This window comes from Canis lupus, chromosome 4, assembly GCF_011100685.1.
Source record: "Canis lupus familiaris isolate Mischka breed German Shepherd chromosome 4, alternate assembly UU_Cfam_GSD_1.0, whole genome shotgun sequence".
Taxonomy (NCBI): domain Eukaryota; kingdom Metazoa; phylum Chordata; class Mammalia; order Carnivora; family Canidae; genus Canis; species Canis lupus.
The window spans coordinates 43,380,317-43,403,375 of NC_049225.1; the positions used below are offsets into that span (position 1 = coordinate 43,380,317).

The window sequence follows — 23,059 nt, forward strand, 5'->3', positions numbered from 1 at the left end:
AGATGCTCCCATCTTTTTAACCCTTAAAAGACTTTAAAAGCAAGGCTGAATTGGGTGCACATTGGCTAACGGGGAAGCAACATTAGTGGGGTAAGTGAGAACGGCACAGTCTTAGCTTTAGGGGATTGTCCTTGTCCGGTTGGCCTTTCCATTCTGGAACAAAGCCCTTGAGAACAGCATGTTGATCAGCTTGCCGGACGTGGGTGTAGTGGACCCAGGGAGTAATCCCGATGACCTTGAGAGCGGTGGGAGCGGTCAGGATCACGATGTGAGGTCCCTTCCAGCGAGGTTGAAGTGTTAAGTGTCTGGCCTTGGTATCTCCACACGTACACCCAGTCACCCGCCGGTATCGATGGGGGCCTGGAGGTGGCCCAGTCTCGTAGAGGGCCCTCAGCTTAGGCCACACCTGCTCATGGGTTCTTTTTAACATTTGGAGGGAGAAAAGGAGTTGGTGATCAAATTCAGCAAGCATCTCAGGTTTTAAATTGGGGATAATAGGTGGAGGGAAACCGTACATGATCTCGTAGGGAGTCAGTCCCATCTTATATGGGGAGTTCCTCACCCTATATAGGGCGCAGGGGAGGAGAGTCACCCAGTCCCCGCCAGTCTCCAGGGCTAATTTAGTTAAGGTCTCCTTTAATGTTCTGTTCATTGTCTCTACCTGTCCTGAGCTCTGGGGCCTATGTGCACAATGTAATTTCCAATCTGCCCCAAGGACTAGTGCCACTCCCCGTGTTACCTTAGAGACAAATCCTGGGCCATTGTCTGATCCAATCTTAACAGGAAAACCATACCTCAGTAAGATGTCTTCCAGCAGTTTCTTGGTCATGGTCTGTGCTGTTTCATGTTTGGTGGGAAATGCCTCTGTCCATCCTGAAACAGTATCTACAAACACTAGTAAATACCTATATCCGTATTTTCCAGGTTTTACCTCAGTGAAGTCCACTTCCCAGTAGACTCCTGGGCAGTCCCCTTGGAGCCGGGTGACCGGGTTAGATCCATGGGCGGTGGCATTAGTTAACTGGCATGAGGGGCAGCTTTCCACAATCTGCTCGATCTTTGCTCGAGAGTCTTTAATAGTGATCTTTGCATGTCATATGAGGTTTCCCATCTTCCTTGTTCCCATGTGAGTACTCCGATGTATTTTGGATAGGCCTCACCGTCCTAGTTCCTCTGGCAGGATGATGATGGAGTCTGCGGTCCTCCACCAGCCACACAAGCACTGGATCATAGGCAAGCATTTGATCCAGTATAAATCAGCATCAGTATAGTTGGGGGTGTCGGGCAGGGTTGGTGCCCCCGGATCGGGTCTCCATTTCCATGGTTACAGCTGCCCCCGCATATCTGATTCCTTTTCAGATGAAAATGCTGCCGTTCATGTACCAGGTGGTGTCCACATTCGGCAGTTGCTGGTCCTGAAGATCTCTGATTCCGTGCACCTGTGCCAAAATTTCTTGACAGTCATGCAGAGAGGGGTCCCAGTCTGGTTTAGGGAGACGAGAGGCATGGGGTATTGGCGGACCCTGACAGGGTCTGCCCCCGGCTTTAGTTATGGCTGGTTGGTGCCGGGCCAGCCCAATTCCCCCAGTTTCTGCCCACGCTTGGGGAAATTCCTTCAGCCAACAGTCAATGTCAGTCATTGGGGCTGAGGCCCTTTGATGGAGACAATATGCATCTTCTAAACTCAGGACAAGCACCTAAATTGGATGCCCCTCTTTGTTTAGGATTTTTGCCCCTTCGGGGTGGAAGTGAATTTGTGCCCCCATCTTGGTGAGCAAATCCTGACCTAACAATGGGTAGGGGCACTCAGGGATGACCATGAAGGAGTGGGATACCCGGCCCATGCAGAGATCCACAGTTCTTCGGGTAGTCCAGGAGTATACTATTTGGTGCCCGGGGCCCCTTGCACCCATGAAGTCTTGTTTGCCAATTTCCCTTGGGGTTGTAATAAAACCGAATGCTGTGCCGCAGTGTCCACTAGGAATTCAACAGGTTGGCCCTCCACTCTAAGAGTTACCCTGGGCTCGGGGAGGGGTGCCGAACCCGACTCCGCTAATCGTCCAGGTCCTCCATTTCCAAGATCTTGGCAGGGGCCTTAGATCTTTTGTTAGGGCAGTCTTTCACCCAGTGGCCCTCTTCTTTGCAATAAGCACATTGGTTTTCGTTCAGTTTAGGGCGCTCCCGACAGGGACCAGGGCCATCCTCCTTACCTGTCCCTGAAGCCAGCTTCTTGAGGTGCCTCCGTCTTTCCCGTGGGTCGTCCATGGTTGTGGCCAGCAGGATCTTGGCCAGGTTTCGGGTCTACCGGTCACTTAGTTTGGTTAGTTGTTCTTCTGGACTTTCTCTATTATTATAGACTCTTTCTGCTACTATTACTAAGTCCTGCAAGCTCTTCTCTCCTAGTCTCTGTACTCTTTGCAATTTCTTTTTAATGTCCAGAGCAGCCTGGTTAACAAAAGCCATGATAATTGTGGCTTTTGTTTCCGGGGCTTCTGGGTTCATAGGGGTGTACTGCCTAAAAGCCTCTATGACTCAAAGAAGGCTGCTGGACTCTCATCCTTACCCTGTCTCACATCATATACCTTGGCCAGATTGGTAGGCTTGCCTGCAGCAGCCTACCTGCCCCTAGAGTCTGGCGGTGGACCCGAGTCTCTCCTTACCTTCAGTCAAGTTGTGCGCTTTGGGGGGTAAAAAGGGTTTTAGCCAAGGAGAGGAATTCTCGGTCATGTGCTGCCAGGCCAGGATGTTGGGCACCTGGTCAGGGTGGCCATCGGGTTTGTCCCTGAAGATCACGGCCTTATCCTGTAAGATAATAGGTAGGTGGAAAGTTCCTTCTCAGGGCCATCCCACGTCAAAGGTTGGCCATTCTGATATGCAATAAATTTGAAATCTCCGTCTCCTTACGTAAACAGTTATGACCCTTAACAGAGACACAGTAACACAGACAAATGCACAAACAGTTAACAAGGACATAGTAACACATACAAATGTTCCAGTGCAGCCGCGGAGACAAAACAGAAAGTAACTGGAAGGGCTGGCAGCCGGCCCTCCTTACAGATGAGGACCTCCGTCCTTCTTACAGATGAGGACCCCGTCCTCCAGGCAGGGGCAAGGGATGTCTCCTAAAGACCCCCGGTCGACAGCCTGCCAGCGCGTCCGCCTAAGCCAATGTCGACCCAATACAGACTGGAATCCCTACAGGTAAAAGTACAGTTTAGAGCTCTCAGAGCATATGTGCGCAAAAGGTGGAAAAAGTTGAGTGCACTCACCAGGGGTGAAACCCTCCGGATAGGGTCCTGGAGGTCTCTCGGATCCCGGATGAGCCCCCAAATGTTGTGCCCAAGATCGCGAATCCGAGAAACCACCAAGGAGCTGACACCGATGCAAACACATGAGGGTTTACTTGCAAGCTCGAGCTTGGGTCCAAGTGTACCCTACACAGTGGAGCAGGTGGGTTTCAGCTTAGTTTTAAGGGCTGGACTAGGGGACCTCCAGAAGGGGTGGAGGAATTTCTCAAGTTCTGTTTACATTCTGATATGGGGCTTTCAAGGGCATTGAGCTCTGTTCTTATTCTAATAGGGGCTTCCTGCCCTTGGCTTGGGCTCTGTTCTTATTCTAATATGGGGCTTTCTAGGACGTTTAGCTGTAAGCTGTTTTCTTCCTGTAACTGAAGTAATGTAAATTTCAGCTCTTATTCTCAGGGGCCTGGGATGGCTGTACTTGTGCTAATGCTAAACTTTAGGTGGGATGGCCTTAATTTTTCTTGGCCTCCACAAGCTAACTGTAGAGTTTTTTGTAGATGTCGTTTATTAGGCTAAGGAAGTTTTATCTTTCCCATTTTCTGAGAATTTCTATCATAAATAGATATGAAATTTTGTCGATTGTTTTTTCTCCATCTCTCTAGATGATCACATGCTCTTTTTTTCACTCTGTTAATGTTTTACACTCTGCTTTTTCATTTTTACACAACTTTTTTATACTCAGTTAAATGACATTGATTAATTTTCAAGCATTGAACCAACTTTTCATACTTGAAGTAAACTTTAGTTGGTCATGCATGATGTAATATCTTTTTTATTACTAAGTTTCATTTTTCTAATATTTTGTAAAAGATTTTTAATATTTAGGAGGGACATTGGCATATAATTTTTATTTTTTATAATGTCTTTGGTTTTGGTATCATGATAATTCTAACCTCATTAATGAGTTGGAAAGTGTTCTCTTCTATTTCCTTGAAAAGTTGTAAAGTGTAATATTTACCAGGAAAACTATCTAACCTGGATTCTCTTTGTGGGAAGGTTTTTAAACTCTGAATTAAAATTTTAGGGCAGCCTGGGTGGCTCAGCAGTTTAGCGCTGCCTTCAGCCCAGGGCCTGATCCTGGAGACCTGGGATCGAGTCCCATGTCAGGCCCCCTGCATGGAGACTGCTTCTCCCTCTGCCTATGTCTCTGCCTCCCTGCACCTGTCTCCATCTCTCATGAATAAATAAATAAAATCTTTTTAAAAATAAAATAAAATAAATTTTTAATAGATGTAGGGCTAATTAGGTTATTTCTTCTTGAATGAGGTTTTGTAGTCTGTGTTTTTCAAGAAATTTGTCCATTCCATCTAAATTATGAAATGTTTGGCATAAAGCTTTTCATAATATTCTTCTTCATTTAATGTTAGTTGGCTTTATAGAAATGTCTCCTGTTTTAATCCTGGTATTGATGGCTTATGTCCTCTCTTTTTTTTTTTTTTCATGATTAATATTCTAGAGATTTTCAACTTTATTTATCCTTTCAAAGAACAAATTTTTATTTCATTAGTTTTCTCCATTGCATTCCTGTTTCAATTTTGTGATTTTTGCTCTTCATTATTTCCTTCCTCCTGTTTACTTTGGGTTTAACAAACTCTTCTTTATTTAGCTAGTTTCTTAAAGTGAAAACTTAGGTTATGATTTTCATCCTTCTTTCTTATCTAATAAAAGCATTGAATGCCAAAATGTTCCCTTTAAACACTGCTTTAGATTCATTCTACAAATGTTCAGAGGTAGTGTTTCCTTTTCCCTGAATTCAAAATATTTTCTAATTTCTCTTGTGATTTCTTCTTTGACCATGGTTTATTTAGAAAAGCAATGTTTAATTTTTAACATTTTAAATGATTTCCATATATCTTTGGGTCTTTGGCTTCTAATTTAATTCTATTGTGGTCAGAGAATCTTTTTATACAATCTGAATGCTTTAAAAATTATTGTACCTTACTTTATGATCCAGACAATGGTTTATTTTAGTGAATGTTCCAAAGGATTTGAAAATGATGTGCATTCTGCTGTTGTTGGGTGGAGAGTTCTCTAAATGTCAACTAGTCTTATTTGGTTACTAGTGTTTTTAAAGTTTCATAATCTTAAGTGATTTCTTGTCTACTTGTAGCAATTACTGAGATAAGAATGTTGATACCCACAACATAATTGTGGATTGGTCTGTTCTTTTTTTAGCTCTACTACATTTTGTTTTCATGTATTTTGAAGCTCTGTTGTTTGGTACATCCATATTTAGGATTGTTAAGTTCTGTTGTTGAATTAACCCCTTTATCGTTATGAAACATCTCTTTATCCAGGGAAATTATGCTTATTTTATTTTTTGTTTTTTTAAATTTTATTTAAACTCAACTAATTAACATATAGTATACTATTCCTTTCAGAGGTAGAGTTTAGTGATCCATCAGTTGTATATAACACGCAGTGCTCATCACATCAAGTGCCCTTCTTAAGGTCCATCACCCAGCTACCCCATCCCCCCAGCTACCTCCCCTCCAGCAACCCTCAGTTTGTTTCCTAGAGTTGAGTCTCTTATGGTTTGTCTCCCTCTTTGATTTTGTCTTATTTTACTTTTCCCTTCCTTCCTTCCCCTATGATCATCTGTTTTGCTTCTTAAATTCCACGAGTAGAATCATATAATTGTCTTTCTCCGATTGACTTGAAATAATGCTTATTTTAAATTCTACTTTCTCTAATAATAATATAGCCACTCTAGGTTTTCTTGACTAGTGTTCTCATCCTGCATTCTTTTCCATCCTTTTACTGTTACTTTCTTTGTGCCTTTATATTTAAAGAGGATTTATTATAGATATCATTCAGTTGGGTCTTGCCTTGTTTAATCCTATCCCAGAGGTCTCTGGCTTTAAACTGGATTGTTTACACCATTTATATGTAATGTGATTATGGCCATATGGGTTTAAGTCTACCATCTTGCTATTTGCTTAATATTTGTCCTATCTGTTCTTTCTTGCTTTTTTTCCTATTCTCTTATTTTAGATACAGTGAGAAATTTTTATCACTTCATTTTATTTCTTCTACTGGCTTTTAGTTATATATCTTCTACTCTTCAATAATATTATACCACTTTCCCTATAGTATAATATAGAAACCTAGCACAGTATACTCCCATTACCTTCCTCCTGCCCCTTGTGCTATTATTTTCATATCCTATATTTTTGCATATATTATAAACTCCTTGGTACACTGCTGTTATTTTAATTTAAACAATTACATTTTTTAAAGCTTTATTGAGGTGTAATTTAAATACAGTAAATAGTTTTAAATCCAGTTGACTTTTTAGTTTAGTAAATTTATATAGTTGAATGACTATCACCACAGTCCAATCTTAAAACAATTTCATCACCCCCAAAATTCCCTTATACCTGTTAGCAGTTAATTTCCCTTGCCCATCCCACCCTACCTCCATCTCCAGGAAACCACTGATTTGCTTTCTGTATCTTTTTTAATTTTTTATTTATTTTTTATTTTTTATTTTTTGCTCTCTGTATCTATACCTTTCCTTTTCTTTATATTTAATGTAAATGGACTCTTACAATATGTAGTTTTATATTTGTATCTGGATCATTATAATTAGCATTATGATTCTGTGCTGCATCCACATAATTGCATGTATTAGGAGTTTGTTTGTTTTGATTAGTAAGTAATATTCCATTGTATGGATATATCATTTTTAGTTTTGGGTTTTTTTTTTATCCAATCATCAGCTGATAGACATATGGATGGTTTCCAATTTTGAGCTATTGTGAGTAATACTGCTATACAAGACTTCGTGTAGACATATATTTCCCTTTTTCTTTGGCAGGCATTTAGGAGTGAAATTACTGGGTCATATGATAAGTATATATTTAACTTTCAAGAAACCGCCAAGCTGCTATCCAAAGTGGTTGTACCCTTTTTATTCCTGTTAGCCCTGAATGGGGGCTCCGGATTCTCTATATTTTCGTCAAGGCTTAATAATTTCATTCTTTTTGATGTTGGTCATTTTAATGGCTATGCACTGGTGTCTTGTGATTTTAATTTGCATCTCCCTTGTGACTGATTTTGAGCATTTTTCCATATGTCTACTTGTTATTTATATCTCTTCATCTACCTTCTTTGGTGAAGTGTCTCTTTAAGTCTTAGGTTTATTTTTAATTTGGCTATTTGTCTTTTAATTATGGAGCTATAAGAGCTTTTTAAATAAATTCTGAGTACAAGACATTTTGGTAGATTTTACCTGCTGCCAATACCATCCAGTGCATTTGCATGTTAGATATTATATTTTACATCTCTAGAAGTTCCATTTGCTTTTTCTATCTTCCTTTCTTCTGTTTCCTAAATATGCAAGTTATGTTTATATTAGGTGTTAATTATATCATCTCTACCATTTCTGTGTCTGTTTGTTTTCTTTTTTTTTCTTTCTTTTTTTTTGTAACTGATATTTTTCAGGCTTCTTTATGTTCCAGGTGATTTTTAAACGGATGGCAATCATTATGAAATTTACATTGTTGGGTGCTCTACTGTTTTAAAATGCATGGATTTTATTCTTACAGTTAAGTTACATAGAATTAGTTGGAGCCTTTTGAGACTTGTTTTTAAGCTTTTCTTAGGGTGGGTCCAAAGTGCCTTCAGCTCCGTTGCGAAGGTAATACTCTTCTGATGAGGCTCTTTCAATGTGGCTGGTGAAAAAAACACTATCCATGCCCAGTCTTATGTGAACTATGGGAATGATTCAGCCTATTCCTGTCAGATGGTTCTTTCCTGAGACCGATGTATTTTTCTCTCACAAAAAAATACTCAGCCAAAGCCTCAAGGGAATCTCTCAGTAGATCCTAGAATCCTCTTCTGTTCAGCTCCCACCTCTTAAGTACACAATGTTACAACACCAGGCACAGTTGTCTTTCCAATCTCTCTGCCTGCTCAACTTAGAATGTTGAGTTCTCATCCCTGTACTGCAGCCTGGAAATTACCTATAGGAAGTAAGGTGGCATAATTGTATAGCTTACCTGACTTGTTTTCCATTTCAGGGAGTAGTCATATACTTCCTAATTTCCAATGTTTGAAAATCATCTTTTTTATATATTGTTCCAGTTTTCTATAGGCTTGAAGTGGAAAGCTAGATCTAGTTTCTGTTATTCCATCATATCTAGAAGCAGAAGTCTCTATAAGAAGCTTTGGATTACAAGAATTATGTGATCTGATGCATAGTTTAACAATGTGGGCCTGGTGAGTACAGGTTGTCTATAGAAGGTGGGGAGTAAAAAAAAAAAAAAAAAAAAAAAAAAAGAGGGTGGGGAGTAATGGAGATAAGGAGTTAGGAGATGATTGCTAGAATCCAGGCCAGAAGTAACAGTCATTTGTTGCAATGGTAGACCTGAAACAAGGTGATTAAATTCTGGACTTGAAGAAAAAATAAATGAGATTTGCTGATTATTTAGATGTTGTGTATGAAAAAAAAGGAAGAAATGAAGGATGACTCTAAGACTTTAATTAACTAGAAAAATGGAGAGGTCATTTAAAACAACAATTTCAGTGTTGGGAAGAAATTCTGAAATGGATGGATTGAAGAAAGAGGAATGAGACACGGTGAGGATAGACAGCTCCCTCAAGGAGTTCAATCAATTACATTCCATCTGTCAAGAGACTCACAATCTAGTTGGGCAGGAGGAATATTCATAAGTAGATAATTATATTAGTGTAAAGGGTGCAGAATAGAGGTTTCTAGCCACAAATCAAATGAAGAAGTCTATAATACAGGGAGGGTATTAATGGAGGGAAGCATAAAATGCTTCACAGAGGTGGAGATGTTTTAGCTGCATGGCAAAGGACTAGGACAGTTTCACCAAAGGAGGTGGGCAAGGGCATTGTAGAAACTGTGAAGAAAATTGGATAACTTGACAGATGGTAAACACGTTCAGGAAATTTTAATTCTCTATGGCTCAGCCAAAGTGGGAATAAAGATTTGCAAAAAAAGTGAAGCAAGAGATAAAGGCAGAGACAAAGATCCTTCTTTACCATGCATGTAGTTTAGACTACCCTTTAGACTACCCTGTAGACTACCCTTTAGACTGCCCTTAACTGATTCAAGTCAGACACCGCACAATCTGGACTCCTCCAGCCGGCTGAAGTCCTCCTCTTAGGAGTCTAGGATCCTGCCAGCTTTGAAAAACTGCTACTCTGCCAAGAGACTGTTGAGGTCAATTTCTTTCTTTTTCTTTGTGGGAGGGGGGGGATTTATTTATTCATGAGAGACACACAGAAAGAGGCAGAGATACAAGCAGAGGGAGAAGCAGGATCCCTGCAGGAGCCCGATGGGGGACTTGATCCCGGGACCCCAGGGTCACACCCTGAGCTGAAGGGAGACGCTCAGCCACTGAGCCACCCGGGCGTCCCTGTTGAGGTCAATTTATAAACGTGCGTGGAGTAGAGACAGGAATGAAAGAGACCTAAGTTCTTCATTTCACCCCAAAAGATTGTCTTATCGACAGGGAAGGGGTTCTGACCATCAAAAGTCTACTCCCCCAACTGAGGGAAAACAGAAAAGAGCTCACATCTACTATCTCAACCCATAAGCTAGGATATACTTTGAGAGGGAGCATGGTGGGGCGGGGGTAGGAGGATGCCTGGGTGGCTCAGTTGGTTGCATGTCCGACTCTTGATTTAGGCTCAGGTCATGACCTCATGGTGGTGAGATCGAGCCCTGCATCAGGCTCCATGCTCGGCAGGGAGTCTGCTTGCAATTCTCTCCTGCCTCTCCCTAGCTTGCTTGTTTGCTGACTAATAAATAAAATCTTTAACAAAAAAGAAGGAGCTCTGGAAGTATTCCCACTATGAGGATTCTCCTTACTTTATAAGTTAAAAATGAACCCAGGAAAAATACAAAAAAAAAAAAATAATTGTAAGTAATGGAAATACCTCTAAGGCTCTGGAAAGTGACTGGAGGAGTTGAGCAGGGAAGCCAGTTAAAGAGCCTGGGTTAGAGGCCATTATGGCCAGAACAAATTCAAGGACAGGGAACATTTGGGGCAGGATCTCACAATGTTTTAAGTTGAGGAGTCAAGAAGTCTTGGTGAACTGATGGATGGGATGAATTAAAAGTAATAAAAGGAGAAAGTTAAAGATGATGTTTAGGTTTTTGTCTTGACCATCTGGGTAGATGGTAATGCCATTAGCTAAACTTGGGAATAAAATATTTTACAGAAATGCACTCTCTTTATCCAAGACTAGATAATCACTCAATGAGGCAGTGGCTCCAAGAGTGGGTTAGAAGGTCCTTAACCTCCTACACCAGTGATTTTCATCAATTTCATCCCTTATCTGGTAGCCACATTGAAAACTTAAAACTGTGGAGAAAAAATGATACTACCTATACAAGATAGCTTTTATACAAATCCCCTAATTAATGTGCCTTTATTAGTCCCTAATATACAAATATCCTGGAATTGCAATTGATTCTATGTCAGGTCAGATTGGTCCAAAAGTTTAGGCTTCTCTTCATACACACAAATGATAGGGGTAATACCACTCATTGTAGTATTCACATAACCTGGGGTCAGTTCAATGGTGAAGAAGAAATAATTCTGAACTTCCCAGAAAAGGTCTCCTTCATATTATGGGATCCATCTACAGTACCTTTCTTTATGTTCCTCAACTAGTGAACTCATACCACTGGGCCTTTTCATGTGCCATTTTTGTCTCTTGGAATAGTGATCTATTCCACTCCCTATCTTATTGTATCATAGCTAGATTCTTCTTGTCTTCTGAGTTTCCTTCCATGGCCATTTTTTGAGACATTTCCAGCCTCAATTAGTCTTTATCATACCACCTTGTTCATTCCCTTCTCAACACTTTATAATTTTTAATTATATATTTATTTTATTGCTTAATGGACTGTTTTACATCTCTTGCCCAAATAAGACTCCACAAGAGTAACAATCATGTTTTACCTTATCTTCACTATAACATATAACATGACCTTCACCCAAAACGTACACAGTAAATATACTGAATCAATAAATAAGATATAAATAAAAGGCTGATAATTAGGGTTACTATTTAAAACCATTTCATTCAAAGAGTTAAAAATAGATCTGCCCTATGACCCAGCAATTGCACTGCTGGGGATACCCCAAAGATACAGATGCAATGAAACGCCAGGACACCTGCACTCCGATGTTTATAGCAGCAATGTCCACAATAGCCAAACTGTGGAAGGAGCCTCGGTGTCCATCGAAAGATGAATGGATAAAGAAGCTGTGGTCTATGTATACAATAGAATATTACTCAGCCATTAGAAACGACAAATACCCCCACCATTTGCTTCGACGTGGATGGAACTGGAGGGTATTATGCTGAGTGAAATGAGTCAATGAAAAAATGAGTGGGAAATATCAGAAAGGGAGACGGAACATGAGAGACTCCTAACTCTGCGAAACAAACTAGGGGTGGTGGAAGGGGAGGTGTGGGCGGGGGGTGGGGGTGACTGGGTGATGGGCACTGAGGGGAGCACTTGAGGGGATGAGCACTGGGTGTTATTCTATATGTTGGCAAATTGAACACCAATAAAAAATAAATTTATAGAAAAATAAAACTATTTCATTAATTAGCCAATAGGAGGAGGTATTATTTTGGAGAGGGGGAAATTTCCTGTTTCTGAAATCGTATCACATAGATAACAGCTTTCCCAAAGATTCATCCTGTGTGATTTGGGGAAAACATAATTTCAAGATTGCATTGGTAATTAATGCTAATTGCTATAAGAAACAACCCCCAAATTTCAGTGGGGAGGGGTTAGGTTATTCTCTTATTACAGCTTGTATGGTCATTGCCTTCTGTGTGGTGATTCATAGATTCCTATGTCTTCCTTTCTGTGGCTCCTCCAATCTCTCAGGACACTCACTGATTCTTCACTGGATCCCCTCCATTTGTCTACCAAACGGGCAAAGAGAGAAAGCCTGCCTGATTATGTAAGAGATTTCAAAGACCAAGTCTGGAAATGGTATGCATCACTTCTGCATAAACTCCTTTGGTCAGAATGAAGCATATGGCCCTATCTTAACTGCTAGGAAGGCTAGGGAGGGAGGCTGGGAAATAAAGTCTTCTTCTTGTGTTCCCAGAAAGAAGAAATTGGATCCCTGAGCATCAAGCTAGCTTCTGCCACAATAGGGGACTTCATTTGGTTGTTATCAAGATTAGAGAGTTAATATGCATGAAACACTCAGAATAGGCCCAGCATATCCGGGGCACCCATGATGCCAGGTAAGTTTCAAGAGGAGTTTCTCTGAGTTTGAACTAATCACTGCTTTGCTAAACAAGGGTGGTATTCTAAAGTTTCTGTCAAGCCCAACAGCTGGCTGGAGAGTTTTGTGAGCCCCAGTGCCCAAGGAAGCCAGCCAAGAATGCAGATGCCACCGCCAAGTCTGTGTGGCACATCCTCATGCTTTGTTTAATTTGGTTCCCTGGGTGGGATGAGTTTTATGAGCAGGTGTTTCGGTTAATTAGGTGATTAATACTCCTCAATTTGGAGAGCCATTTCCCCAGTGATAGTTCTTGCTTTGCCCAAATATGAGACAAATCTTCATTGCATAGTTTGTACAGGCTTGTGATTGCACTCACCTGTCTGTCAGGCCTCTCAGGTCAACATTCTGGTGCTAAGGACTAGGAGACTGACCCCACATCTGGCTGAGTCACCACCATCTTGATGCACCAGTTTAGAGAAATAAGAGCTCCTAACTTCATCTGACCTCCTTACAGAACAGGGCAAAGTTGATCTGGGACACATTTCTGATTCTTTTCTGGGGATGCCAATCTGTAGCATTGCTCAAGACTAGTCATTGCCTCTGCACAGGGCCCTCTAGCTTCTAAAGCAAGGTGGCCAACTCATGTCCAAGAGCAAATCTGGCATCAAAGCTTTTTCTCAAATTTGCTCTCTAACCAATAGAAATCTGCCCTAAACTCTCTTATATTCCGCATTCCCAAAACCCTTTCCTCACACTTTTATACCATTCTCTTCCTGCCTCCTTGCCTCTGCTTCCCTCGAATTAAGACCCTTTCACTCTCATTGAACTCATCAAATCTATGTATCTTCCAAAAACCAAATGGCATTCAACACTTCCAATCCAGCCTGAAGTAATTTCTCCTTTTTAAGAATTTTTGTAGCACTTGCTGACTCACATTAATTAGAATTTAATTTTATACCATATTTTTTTTACCTTCTTTCATATATCTTGAATTTATCTTCCTAATTGGATTGTTGGCAGCTGTGGGCTGTGTCTTCTCCTGGGCATATATGATGTTCCCAATAAATGGCTGTTTGATTGCTAAATTAAGCTAGATGCCACTTACACTTCTAGAAAATGGGTCAAATCCATTTTATTCTACCAGCTGGACCACACAACTGAAAATACATCTACTCATTCCAGTTTCTCACATGTTCCAGCTTTACAATCACAGAGGAACTGAATCTCTTTCTACAGTTCCAGTTGGAAAAATTTCAGGGAAGACTCTAATTGGCTTATGTCAATCATGTGCTTACCCCAAGAAAACCACTTTCTTGAGAGGGAGGAAAGTTCATATAAGAACAAGGAAGTCCTAAATTATAATGACATAGTTGTAGTGAAAGATCAAATAAGAGTCGTCCACTACAGGTGGATCTAGATTTTGGAAGATTCTATTGCTCCATCTTCCTTTCCAGGATAGGTTATTTATTTCAAAGTTAGGTATTCATCCTTCAAACATTTATCTAGTCAGAGTAGATATTGACCTTTGGAGAAGCTCAATAGAGTAACTGGCAGTGAAACTTTACTATTCTTTCTTTCTCAAGAGAGAGAAAAAGAAGCATTTGCATGGAAAAAAATGATATTCTAGGTCCAGCTGATGGTACCTTTACTTAATTTTGCTCCCCTGAAATGACCTAAAATTCACATATGTGAGTTTTCCCCTCCCCCAGTTAGATTTAATAGGAATCACCGTCTTAATCTCAAATCAGAGCTTTCATTCTCCCTCCCCTCTCTGTTCACATATTCCTCACAGATTTGCCTTGATGGCTCAGTGAGGTAGTGTATACGTGTCAGGGCCCCTGGTAGGAAATAGCATAACCCAAAGGAGTAATTTGAAGAAGGTTTAGTAAAAGGACTATTTAGAAAAGTGAGGCAGGATGAAGGAATCAAGAGTTGGGGACTGGCCAAGGTTTAGCAATTGCGGGAGGCTGTTCCTACTCTTACACTTTAAAGAGATAAGGAGATAGGATTGGCAGCTGGAGATCAGGAACTATGACTTTCAGTAAAGGAAGGTAGCCACTGCCACACTTCTGTCATTTGGGGGAAGCACTGGCCTTTTCTCCAGATTTCTGGGCTAGTTCCCCACATGGGCAAACCCAAAGGAATACACGTGATACAGTCCATAGAGGTCAGCCTCCTCGCAAAGAGAACAGGGTGGTGGTGAGCGGAGCAATCTGGAAAATCCACTGGAGAATGACTAGCACAAATGGTAAGTTACAATGGGATGGGAACAAACATACCATAATGGGGAGTGGGGCAGGGAATGTGTATAGGTTTCAAAAAAACCCACTCAAAGTTTCTAGAAGAATGTAGTCTCATTTTCCTCCCCCAAAAGATCAAATAACACTGATCAAAATAAGTAAAACTGCAGCAAGAGAATGTCAAATAAGCTACGTGATTGGAGAGATCATTCATTCACATACTTGTTAGTCATTCATCAATCATCAAAGATGTATTTGCATCTCTAGGCATCAAGCATCAAGCAAAAATGAATTAGGTACTTCTGTATGTTTGAAATTTTTTATAATAAATGTTGGAATTAATAGATTCTATAGATTCTCTGACTTTATGAATCTAATAGACTTGATCAGCAAGGTTTCCTGTTGGAATGGATAGCTCAACTGACTCTGGGCTAGCCAGATAGGGGAGAGCCAGGAAAAATGTTCAGGAGTGATGTTGAGTGGGTGTGGGAGAGTGGGAGGAGATGAGATATAGAATTGCATTATCATGTGTGCGTTTTAGAAAAATCCCTTGATCATCAGGGCCAAGGATGAATTGGTGAAACAAAAGACAAAGGAAGAGAATTGATGTGGAGGTTGGTATGAGCAATGGCCATGCATGAAACCAGGATCTGAACAACAGCAGGAGGCCCAAAGATGAAGAGGGACAGATGCAAGTGATACTCATGGGGAAGAATTAATGGGACTCACGAACTAAATGGCTGTGGTGTGAAACAGAGGGAAGATACTTTGGTGCTGTTTTGCCATCTTGTCATTGCCCTGCTTTTTCAGCTAGCAGCTCCCTAGTTTTCCTTTGAGAGCACTGCTTCCTCCTGCCTAACTGAGTATAACTTCCAGGGAATTGTTATCCATAGATTCTTGTCTTCTTTGGCTAATAAGGTGATTCACACAGCCTGAAGCCAGTCTTTGCATCTTGGGAATTTGGAAATTTGGGCTTGGGCTTGATTCTAGATCCTGCTTTGTCTGCGTCTTTTTAAAAACTTCCTTCTTGGGATCCCTGGGTGGCGCAGCGATTTGGCGCCTGCCTTTGGCCCAGGGCGCGATCCTGGAGACCCGGGATCGAATCCCACGTCAGGCTCCCTGTGCATGGAGCCTGCTTCTCCCTCTGCCTGTGTCTCTGCCTCTCTCTCTCTCTCTCTCTCTCTCTGTGTGACTATCATAAATAAATAAAAATTAAAAAAAAAATAAAATAAAATAAAAACTTCCTTCTTTAGATTCTTCCTCTTTAATTTTGTATGCTACCCAAAGGCCTTCCTAAAAACTATTTTTTAGTTCAGTTAATTATTTTCTATTATTGCAACCAGAAAACCTCAACTGATTACAGTAGCCATGTAAATAGTGGTGACTTCCACTGAGAGATAGAAAACAGGAGGGGGAGAAAATTTGAGGTGGGTTTCTTGGGGGAGGATGGGTGGGCAGTTTGCTTTTGAGACACCTAGAGAAAACTAAAGGAAAAAAATCCAAAAGTTGGCCCCAGAGGCTTATGTGGAACTTTGAAAATCACACTACAAAGTGTAAAAGCCATCTCTGGTGCTTAGACATAAAAAGTCCTACTCAACAAACTGACCTTCTAAGGACTTACTCATCCTTCTCTGAGAGGAGTAATGCTTCAGAATCAGTAGGAGAGAGTGGATGGAGCCTAATTCTAGACACTGGGAGCCCTGGAGCCTGCCTCTGGCTCTTGCACTAATTAGTTCGATAACCTGTACCAGTGCCCTTCCCTCTCTGAGACTCAGTTTCCATGTTATTGAATACAGGGACTGAATTATATTGGGTGTTCTCCAAAAATTTCAAAAGAATTTTAAGTTTGCATGTAGAAGGGTCAGCTACACTGGGAAACTGGGTTCAACAAACCTTAAACTGGTTTCTTTACTGCAGGACTTCTTGGAATCTTTAATATGCTCATTGGTGATACAAATCTCCAAGAGTGGTGAAAGTGAGCATTTTTCACCCTATTTTTGCCCAAGAACTCCCTCCCCCACTTTCTTGAAGAAACATGTAGAACTAGTAGTCATCAGAACACACTTGCAGAAATGCTGGATCAGGTGATTTTCAAGGTTGCTTCAGCCACACTCCCTGATTCTGTAAGGCCATGTCCTGTGTGTACCTCCTGTTTCTTCCACTTGCCTCTTCCTCAGGGATAGCTGACTCCCAGGCTCTGTTCTAAAGTGTTCTCCCAAGGAAAGGCAAGCACGCTTGAATGCCTATGAAGTCACTTAAAGATCTAGTCAGGCTCATGAAATCCTCCAACAGCTTAAATGGAAAACACAGTCCCTGCCCCACCCCCAGCCCCACACTGTGCTCGATCACAGATCCAGGCCCAGCCTAAAGGGATTGCAAAACATGCTCTAGCGTGCATTTGGGAAAACAAAGAAAACCCCACTCTTTTCTGCTCCAGACAGTCTGAGACGCTTTTGTGCCCTTGGGTCTTTGCCCAGTTCTCTCATCTGCCTCAGTCCTGGTACTAAATTGGTTCAAGGTTTGGAGGAAAGTTTCAGAGGAAAGGATGTTTAGAGTTCTTAAAAGCTGAAGTCACCCTATGGACCAGAGCATACACCCTCTATGGCCACCAGAGGGCGATGACAACAGCATCTGTATAGAAAGCTGCTCCCAAGAATAACAGCAGTAAATCACACCTAATGTGTTTATGAATGATGGAGGGGCTGAAGTGTGTGTGACTGTGTATGCATGTGTACACCTACGTGCAGTTGGGTGCCTGGAGCTATGATTTTGAAAATATGTTAAATAGAATAAAATAAAATCTGCACCTCTACTATAAATTCACAGGATATGGTCAAGTCGTTGAAAATTTCCTTGAAGGAAAATGAGGTAGAAGGAATTAGAATCATATTTATATAAAAGAAAAGGAAAGAGCTCTCAGTGGCATAATTGTTATTGTGGTATGGTACGTGTGATTGTGTGTGGTGTGAGAATATGCATGTACATATGTGTGTATGTGATTGAGTGTGTGTATATGGGTGTGTGTGTGTGTGAGAGAGAGCCTGAGTATAAGCATCTGTGTGCACAAGTATGTGTGCGCACGCATGCACATGCGAATGTTCGGGGCTCATTTAGACTTTTCCACTGTGAGCAGACCTCAAGGAAGTCTGGGCAATACTTCCTCCAGTTCCTGCCATCTCCCTCCAAACAAACAAACAAAATCATTCCTACAACTATTTATGGAGCCTCTAACACACGCGCCCCTCCCCAAGAGCATCTGGAAAAGCTCAGACCTGGCCAATTTAGAGTGCTATGGAAGAATGAAGGCTCTGGGGGCAGGAGGGATGTCTCACATGCGAATCACTGTTTTGCAAAAACACTTTCTCTTCTTTGATGCTCCAAGCAACCCGGTGAGGGGGGCCCAGACAGAGCTGTGGCCCCTTGCTTTGAGGAAACCAAGGCTCAGAGGTGACATGAATGGCCCCGAGTCACCCAGTCAGGAAGCAGACGCTGACTATGATTAGGCATTGTCCATGCAGGGGTCCACGTCCCTGCTGCCGTCACTACTTTGAGCAGCGCAGCTCGCGTTGGGTCTGGGCAGAGCAGGGCAGGCCTGGGTGTAGGGTTTGCCAGCAGAGACCAGAACGACGCGGACAAACATTTTATGTGACACGTGTGACTGTGAGGTCTGTTGGTGTCAATACAATAGGTCCTTTGGGAAGAAGTTGAGGATCTTGGCCAAGATGAGGTGGAATTTTTGAGGATGTTTGTAGAGGGGTTGAGGGCCCAGCTTCCACGGGCCGCGGCGCCCAGGAGTGACCATGAGCGCTGCGGCTTAGGGTACCTAGCAGCCGTGGGTGTGGCCTCCGGCAGGTCGCTCTACCCCTCGAGTTTCGCTTCATCTGTAAAACGGGGTGCTCAGATGCCCCCCTGCAGGACGGTGTTGGGGCCCAAGGAAAGCACACGAGCAGAGCGCCTCGCCCGGCGCCAGAGCAAGGAAAACGTGCCCCCAGCCTGGTCAAGCCTCGGCCGCCGGCCGAGGAGGGGACGGGCCTCACTCCCGGGGCCCTGCGGGCTGAGCCCCTTCCTTCCCTCTCCCTCATCCCCTGCCTCCTCCCCTCCGGCTCCCGGTCGCTCCAGCAAAGTTCCCAACTTAGTCGACATGACGCGCGGCGCAGCCAATGGGAGGCGGAGCTGGCGTTTTTGGGGGGCGGGAGGGGTGGGCCCCGCGTCTCCGGTGTCTGCCCCGCTCAGTGAATGGAGAGCGCGAGAGCCGGCCCGCTCCCCGGCCGCCCCGAGCCCCGGCCGCCGCGCCCCGCAGCTCAGCCCCGCGGCGGACGTCCCCGGGCGCCGCGCCGCACCGCGCTCGCCCTCCGCTCGCCGACCTGGCCCGCGCCCCCGGCAGCGGGCTCGCGGGGCCGGGAGGCGCTCGGCACCTGGGCGCCCCGAGCGATGCGCCGCGGGGCAGCGCCGGCCCCGCGCATGGAGCTGCCGCCGCCGCCGCCGCCGCCGCCCGGCGCGCCCCGCTCCGCCCGCGCCCCGTGCGCCTGAGCGCCGAGCTCGCTCCTCCTCCGCGCCCGGCCCGCCGCCCGCTCCCCCGGCCGCTCGGGCTCCGCGCGTCCTGCCCCGCCGAGGCGGCCTCCCCCGGGCGCGGGCCCCCGCGCACCATGGCCCCCGCGCGCGCCCGCCTGGCGCTGGCCTTGGCGCTGGCGAGCGTCCTGAGCGGGCCGTGGCCCCCGGCCGCCGCCTGCCCCACCAAGTGTACCTGCTCCGCCGCCAGCGTGGACTGCCACGGGCTGGGCCTCCGGGCGGTTCCCCGGGGCGTACCCCGCAACGCCGAGCGCCTGTGAGTACCCCGGCCACCCACCCGGCCCCGCCGAGGGGCCCCGGCCGCCAGACCGCGCCCCCGCGCCCCCGCGCCCCCGCGCCCCCGCGCCTCCCCGCTCGGCCGCCCCGGGTGCAGCCGCTGCCGTCCCCCGCCCCGGGCCGGAGCCCTCGCTCCTGAGCTGGGGTCCGCGGCGTCGCGCCGCTCCAGGGACAGAGCTCTGGAAGCCCCGCCGGGCGGGCACGGCGGAGCAGGGCTGCTCGGGGTGCAGGCGCCGACGCGGGCCCGCTGACAGCGTCCGGCGGCGCAGGCGGGAAGCTGGGCGAGGACGAGCCCCGCAGCCGGCGCGGCCTTACGGGGAGGCGAGGGTCCGCGCCCCGCGCTCACGCGCGCGGCACGGGGCGAAGCGCAGGCCGAGAGGGACGGGGCGCAAGGGCCCCAGCCCCGGGGGGCCCGGACTGGGGTGAGCCACTCTGGCTGCCCCTGCGAGCGAAGTTGGGAGCGTGTGCGAAGGTCCAACTTCGCAGGGACCGGACGAATTCCGAGCGGGCGCTTGCAGAGCCCGCCCTGCCTGGAGCGCAGCCTCGCAGATGCCAAGTTGCAGCCGGGGTGAATTTTTTATGGCTCGGTTATAGATGCCTCCCCACACGGGGCCGGGGAATGGAAATGCTGACAGCCCTTTAAATGAGACCGAGCGCTATAATCTTACAAACCGCACTCAGCCTCGGATCCTGGGTTTGGCAGCGAGAGGAGAGGCGTTCGGAGAGTGGGGTGGATTGACCCTCGTTTTAACCCCAATTGTGCAACCAAATATTTACTTTTCATATGTCAACGTTTTGGAAACATTTATCATTTTGATCCTCGGACCAAATTCAAAACTTGGACTCCGAGGGTGGGCTCTTCCCAGCCCGCAGGAGGGAGACATGGTGGAGGGGGTTGGAACCGGCCTGGGAACACAGCCCAGAAGTGGGTGAGGGTTTGCTCGAGCGTAATGGACTTCCCCATGTCTTGCTCTCTCTCTGTCTCGCTCCCCATTTTAGCCATGGGCGCACTGGGTCTTCCAGTCTGCCTTCTTGACTTTAGGCCGAAAGAGAGTGGCATGAGACTGAATGAATTGTCCTAGAGAGTGTTATTCCTGTTGATCACCTCCCGTCACTCCACTTCTCTTCCTCGAACCCCATGTGTCCCTGGGCAGAGACTCAATAGAACTGCCTTCCTTTTTCCTGGAGCTTTCCTGTGACTCAAAACATTTTTTTTTTTTTTCAAGTGCATTCGTTATTCTGCGTGTTCATGCAATTCTAGAGTGTTGGAGCTGAACCTTCATTAACATATGTAGAAAAGGAGGCTCAGACATTTGAAATGACTTGTCCAAGATAATGGCAGCAAGTTAATTGCAATAAAGGAGCCACAATCCAAGTGTCCACAGCTTAATTCAGACCTTAAATGTTACAGTACCAGTTAAAAATTTGTTGTAGCGGCATTTTTTGGATATCTACCACTCTGCTAGCCATTTTTGGAACAAGGGTGAGTTTGGGCCAAGATCTGTAAATAGACGGTCCTGTGAGGGTTCTGACTGGGCTCGGGTCATAGAAATAGGCTGCCCTAGCTACTGCTTCAGGTAGACCCTGCAAACATTCAGCTTGCTATGACATTAGCTCTCCTGTTTGGAGTCTTGAGACAATCTCTCCTCCATCCTCGAAAACATGGCACATGTTTGGGAAACCAAGGAGAGTGGGCTCTTCTCCTGCTGGCATGTAGGAAGTCTTCTGAAGCTACAGGCACAGCACTGCCAACATGCCACCCACCCACCTTCCCTAGGAGACCCAGGCAGCTTGGAACTGCCCATCTGTTCTACAACTGGAGAAACTGGGTGGAGATTAAGTCCTGGGCATTCCCATGGGGTCCTGCTGCAGTCATGGTCATTCACAGGCATTGGCAGAGTGGGAAGTAGTCTTCAGCATTTGAGTCTCATCCCCCTTGGTTCCAGTCACTGGTGCCTCTTTGACTGATGTGAATGGAGGGACACAGCTGCCAAGGCTGACTCCTCATTCTGATCTTCTACCTCCCCAAGGAGAGTGTGCAGCCTCTAGAAGAAAGCTTGGTCAGGAGTGCTGCAGGGGTGAGGAGCACCCCTCTAACCATCCTTCACCACCTCTCATCCTCTGTCAGTCAACTCAGATGGAACGATTGAGTTCTGCAAACTCTTGGGGGGTATGTTTGGCATTTCTAAGCTATGGGAAAGATTTCTCTGGTGAGGAATTTCTCATTCATTTCTTTCTTCATTCATTCAACAAACATTACTTGAACATCTACTGCATTCCAGTAACTGTATATAAAATCATTGCATATACAGAAGAAAACCAGCAATTCAACTTAAAGAATGTAAGCAAGAGGACAGAAGGAAACTTCCTTTAGTGAGCCTTTGAAACTCCCCAGGACTCATTTCTTCATGGGGGCGCGTATGGCCTGTCAGCATTGGCATCACATGCTCGGGACCTTCCTAAAATCCAGTTTCCTGATCTCTAATGTTTATGTTGTGTTTTATAACAAAGGAGAAGCATTTTCTCCCTTCTCCATTCCTGCGACTTGACCTCCCAGAGAGGCTTTTCTGTAGGAGAGAGAGTTTGTGTGTGTGTGTGTGTGTGTGTGTGTGTGTGTGTGATTGTTTCTCTGGGGGTTTTTGACTTCTGAGGCCTCATCTGCTCGTGCCACCCCTTAAGGAAAATCTGCATGGGGATAATGTGGTCACCATTTGGGCTTTGCTTCAGGCCTGGAGTGGGGCCTGTTAGATTGTTCATGATTAAGCTGGTATCAGAGTTTGGGGTCTGTGTTCCAGCTTCTTCTCCATAATGTCAGCACATTACACAGAAAGAGAAACTCTCTGTCGTTTATAAACTACTGACAATTTTTTTTTCCTTCAATGAGGAGGTGACACCCACAAGAAAGCTAAATAAACGCAGGGGAGAATTCAGGGTAATTTATTATCCGTGCAGCAAAGATAGAGGACAAGAGGAGAGGAAGTGAATGGTGGTGCCTGAAACAAAACATTTACCATGGAGCACAGAGTAAACAGATGTCGCATTTACCCTTCTGAGTACAAAAGGAGCCCACAGATGTAATTCTTCTCCAACCACAATCTCAGCCTGGAATAAGAGGAGACAGATGAAAACGAACTCTCACAAGGGGCCCCTTCTCCCTGTGCTGCCTAAAGGCAAGCAGAGGCCTACTTCTCACCCGCGGTGAGGTGGTGGCCTGAACAGTGGAGTGGGGTAAGAGTGGACATCTTTGGTTTTTCACTTGGCTCTGGAACATGCTGGAGACTGCTGTATTTAAATAAACATTTCCTGTTTGCGAAGGAAAACGGGCAAAAGGCTGAAACGTGAGAATGTGGTAACTTAATTTTCTCCATCGCTCCAGCTGATGGCAAGCTTCGCCGGTGGTTAGGTCCAATAAAAACCGACACCATGTCACAGGCTT

General features: G+C 44.8%; 1 protein-coding gene across 1 annotated transcript in view; it reads left to right on the top strand.

The window, feature by feature from the left end:
* The first annotated feature begins 18,938 nt into the window (after nucleotides 1-18,938).
* Nucleotides 18,939-23,059, top strand: part of SLIT3 (slit guidance ligand 3) — a 591,933-nt gene continuing 587,812 nt past the window's right edge. The window contains exon 1 of the mRNA XM_038535455.1: nucleotides 18,939-19,603. Within this exon, the coding sequence (XP_038391383.1) occupies nucleotides 18,939-19,603 (665 nt within the window). The remainder of the gene's footprint in view (nucleotides 19,604-23,059) is intronic.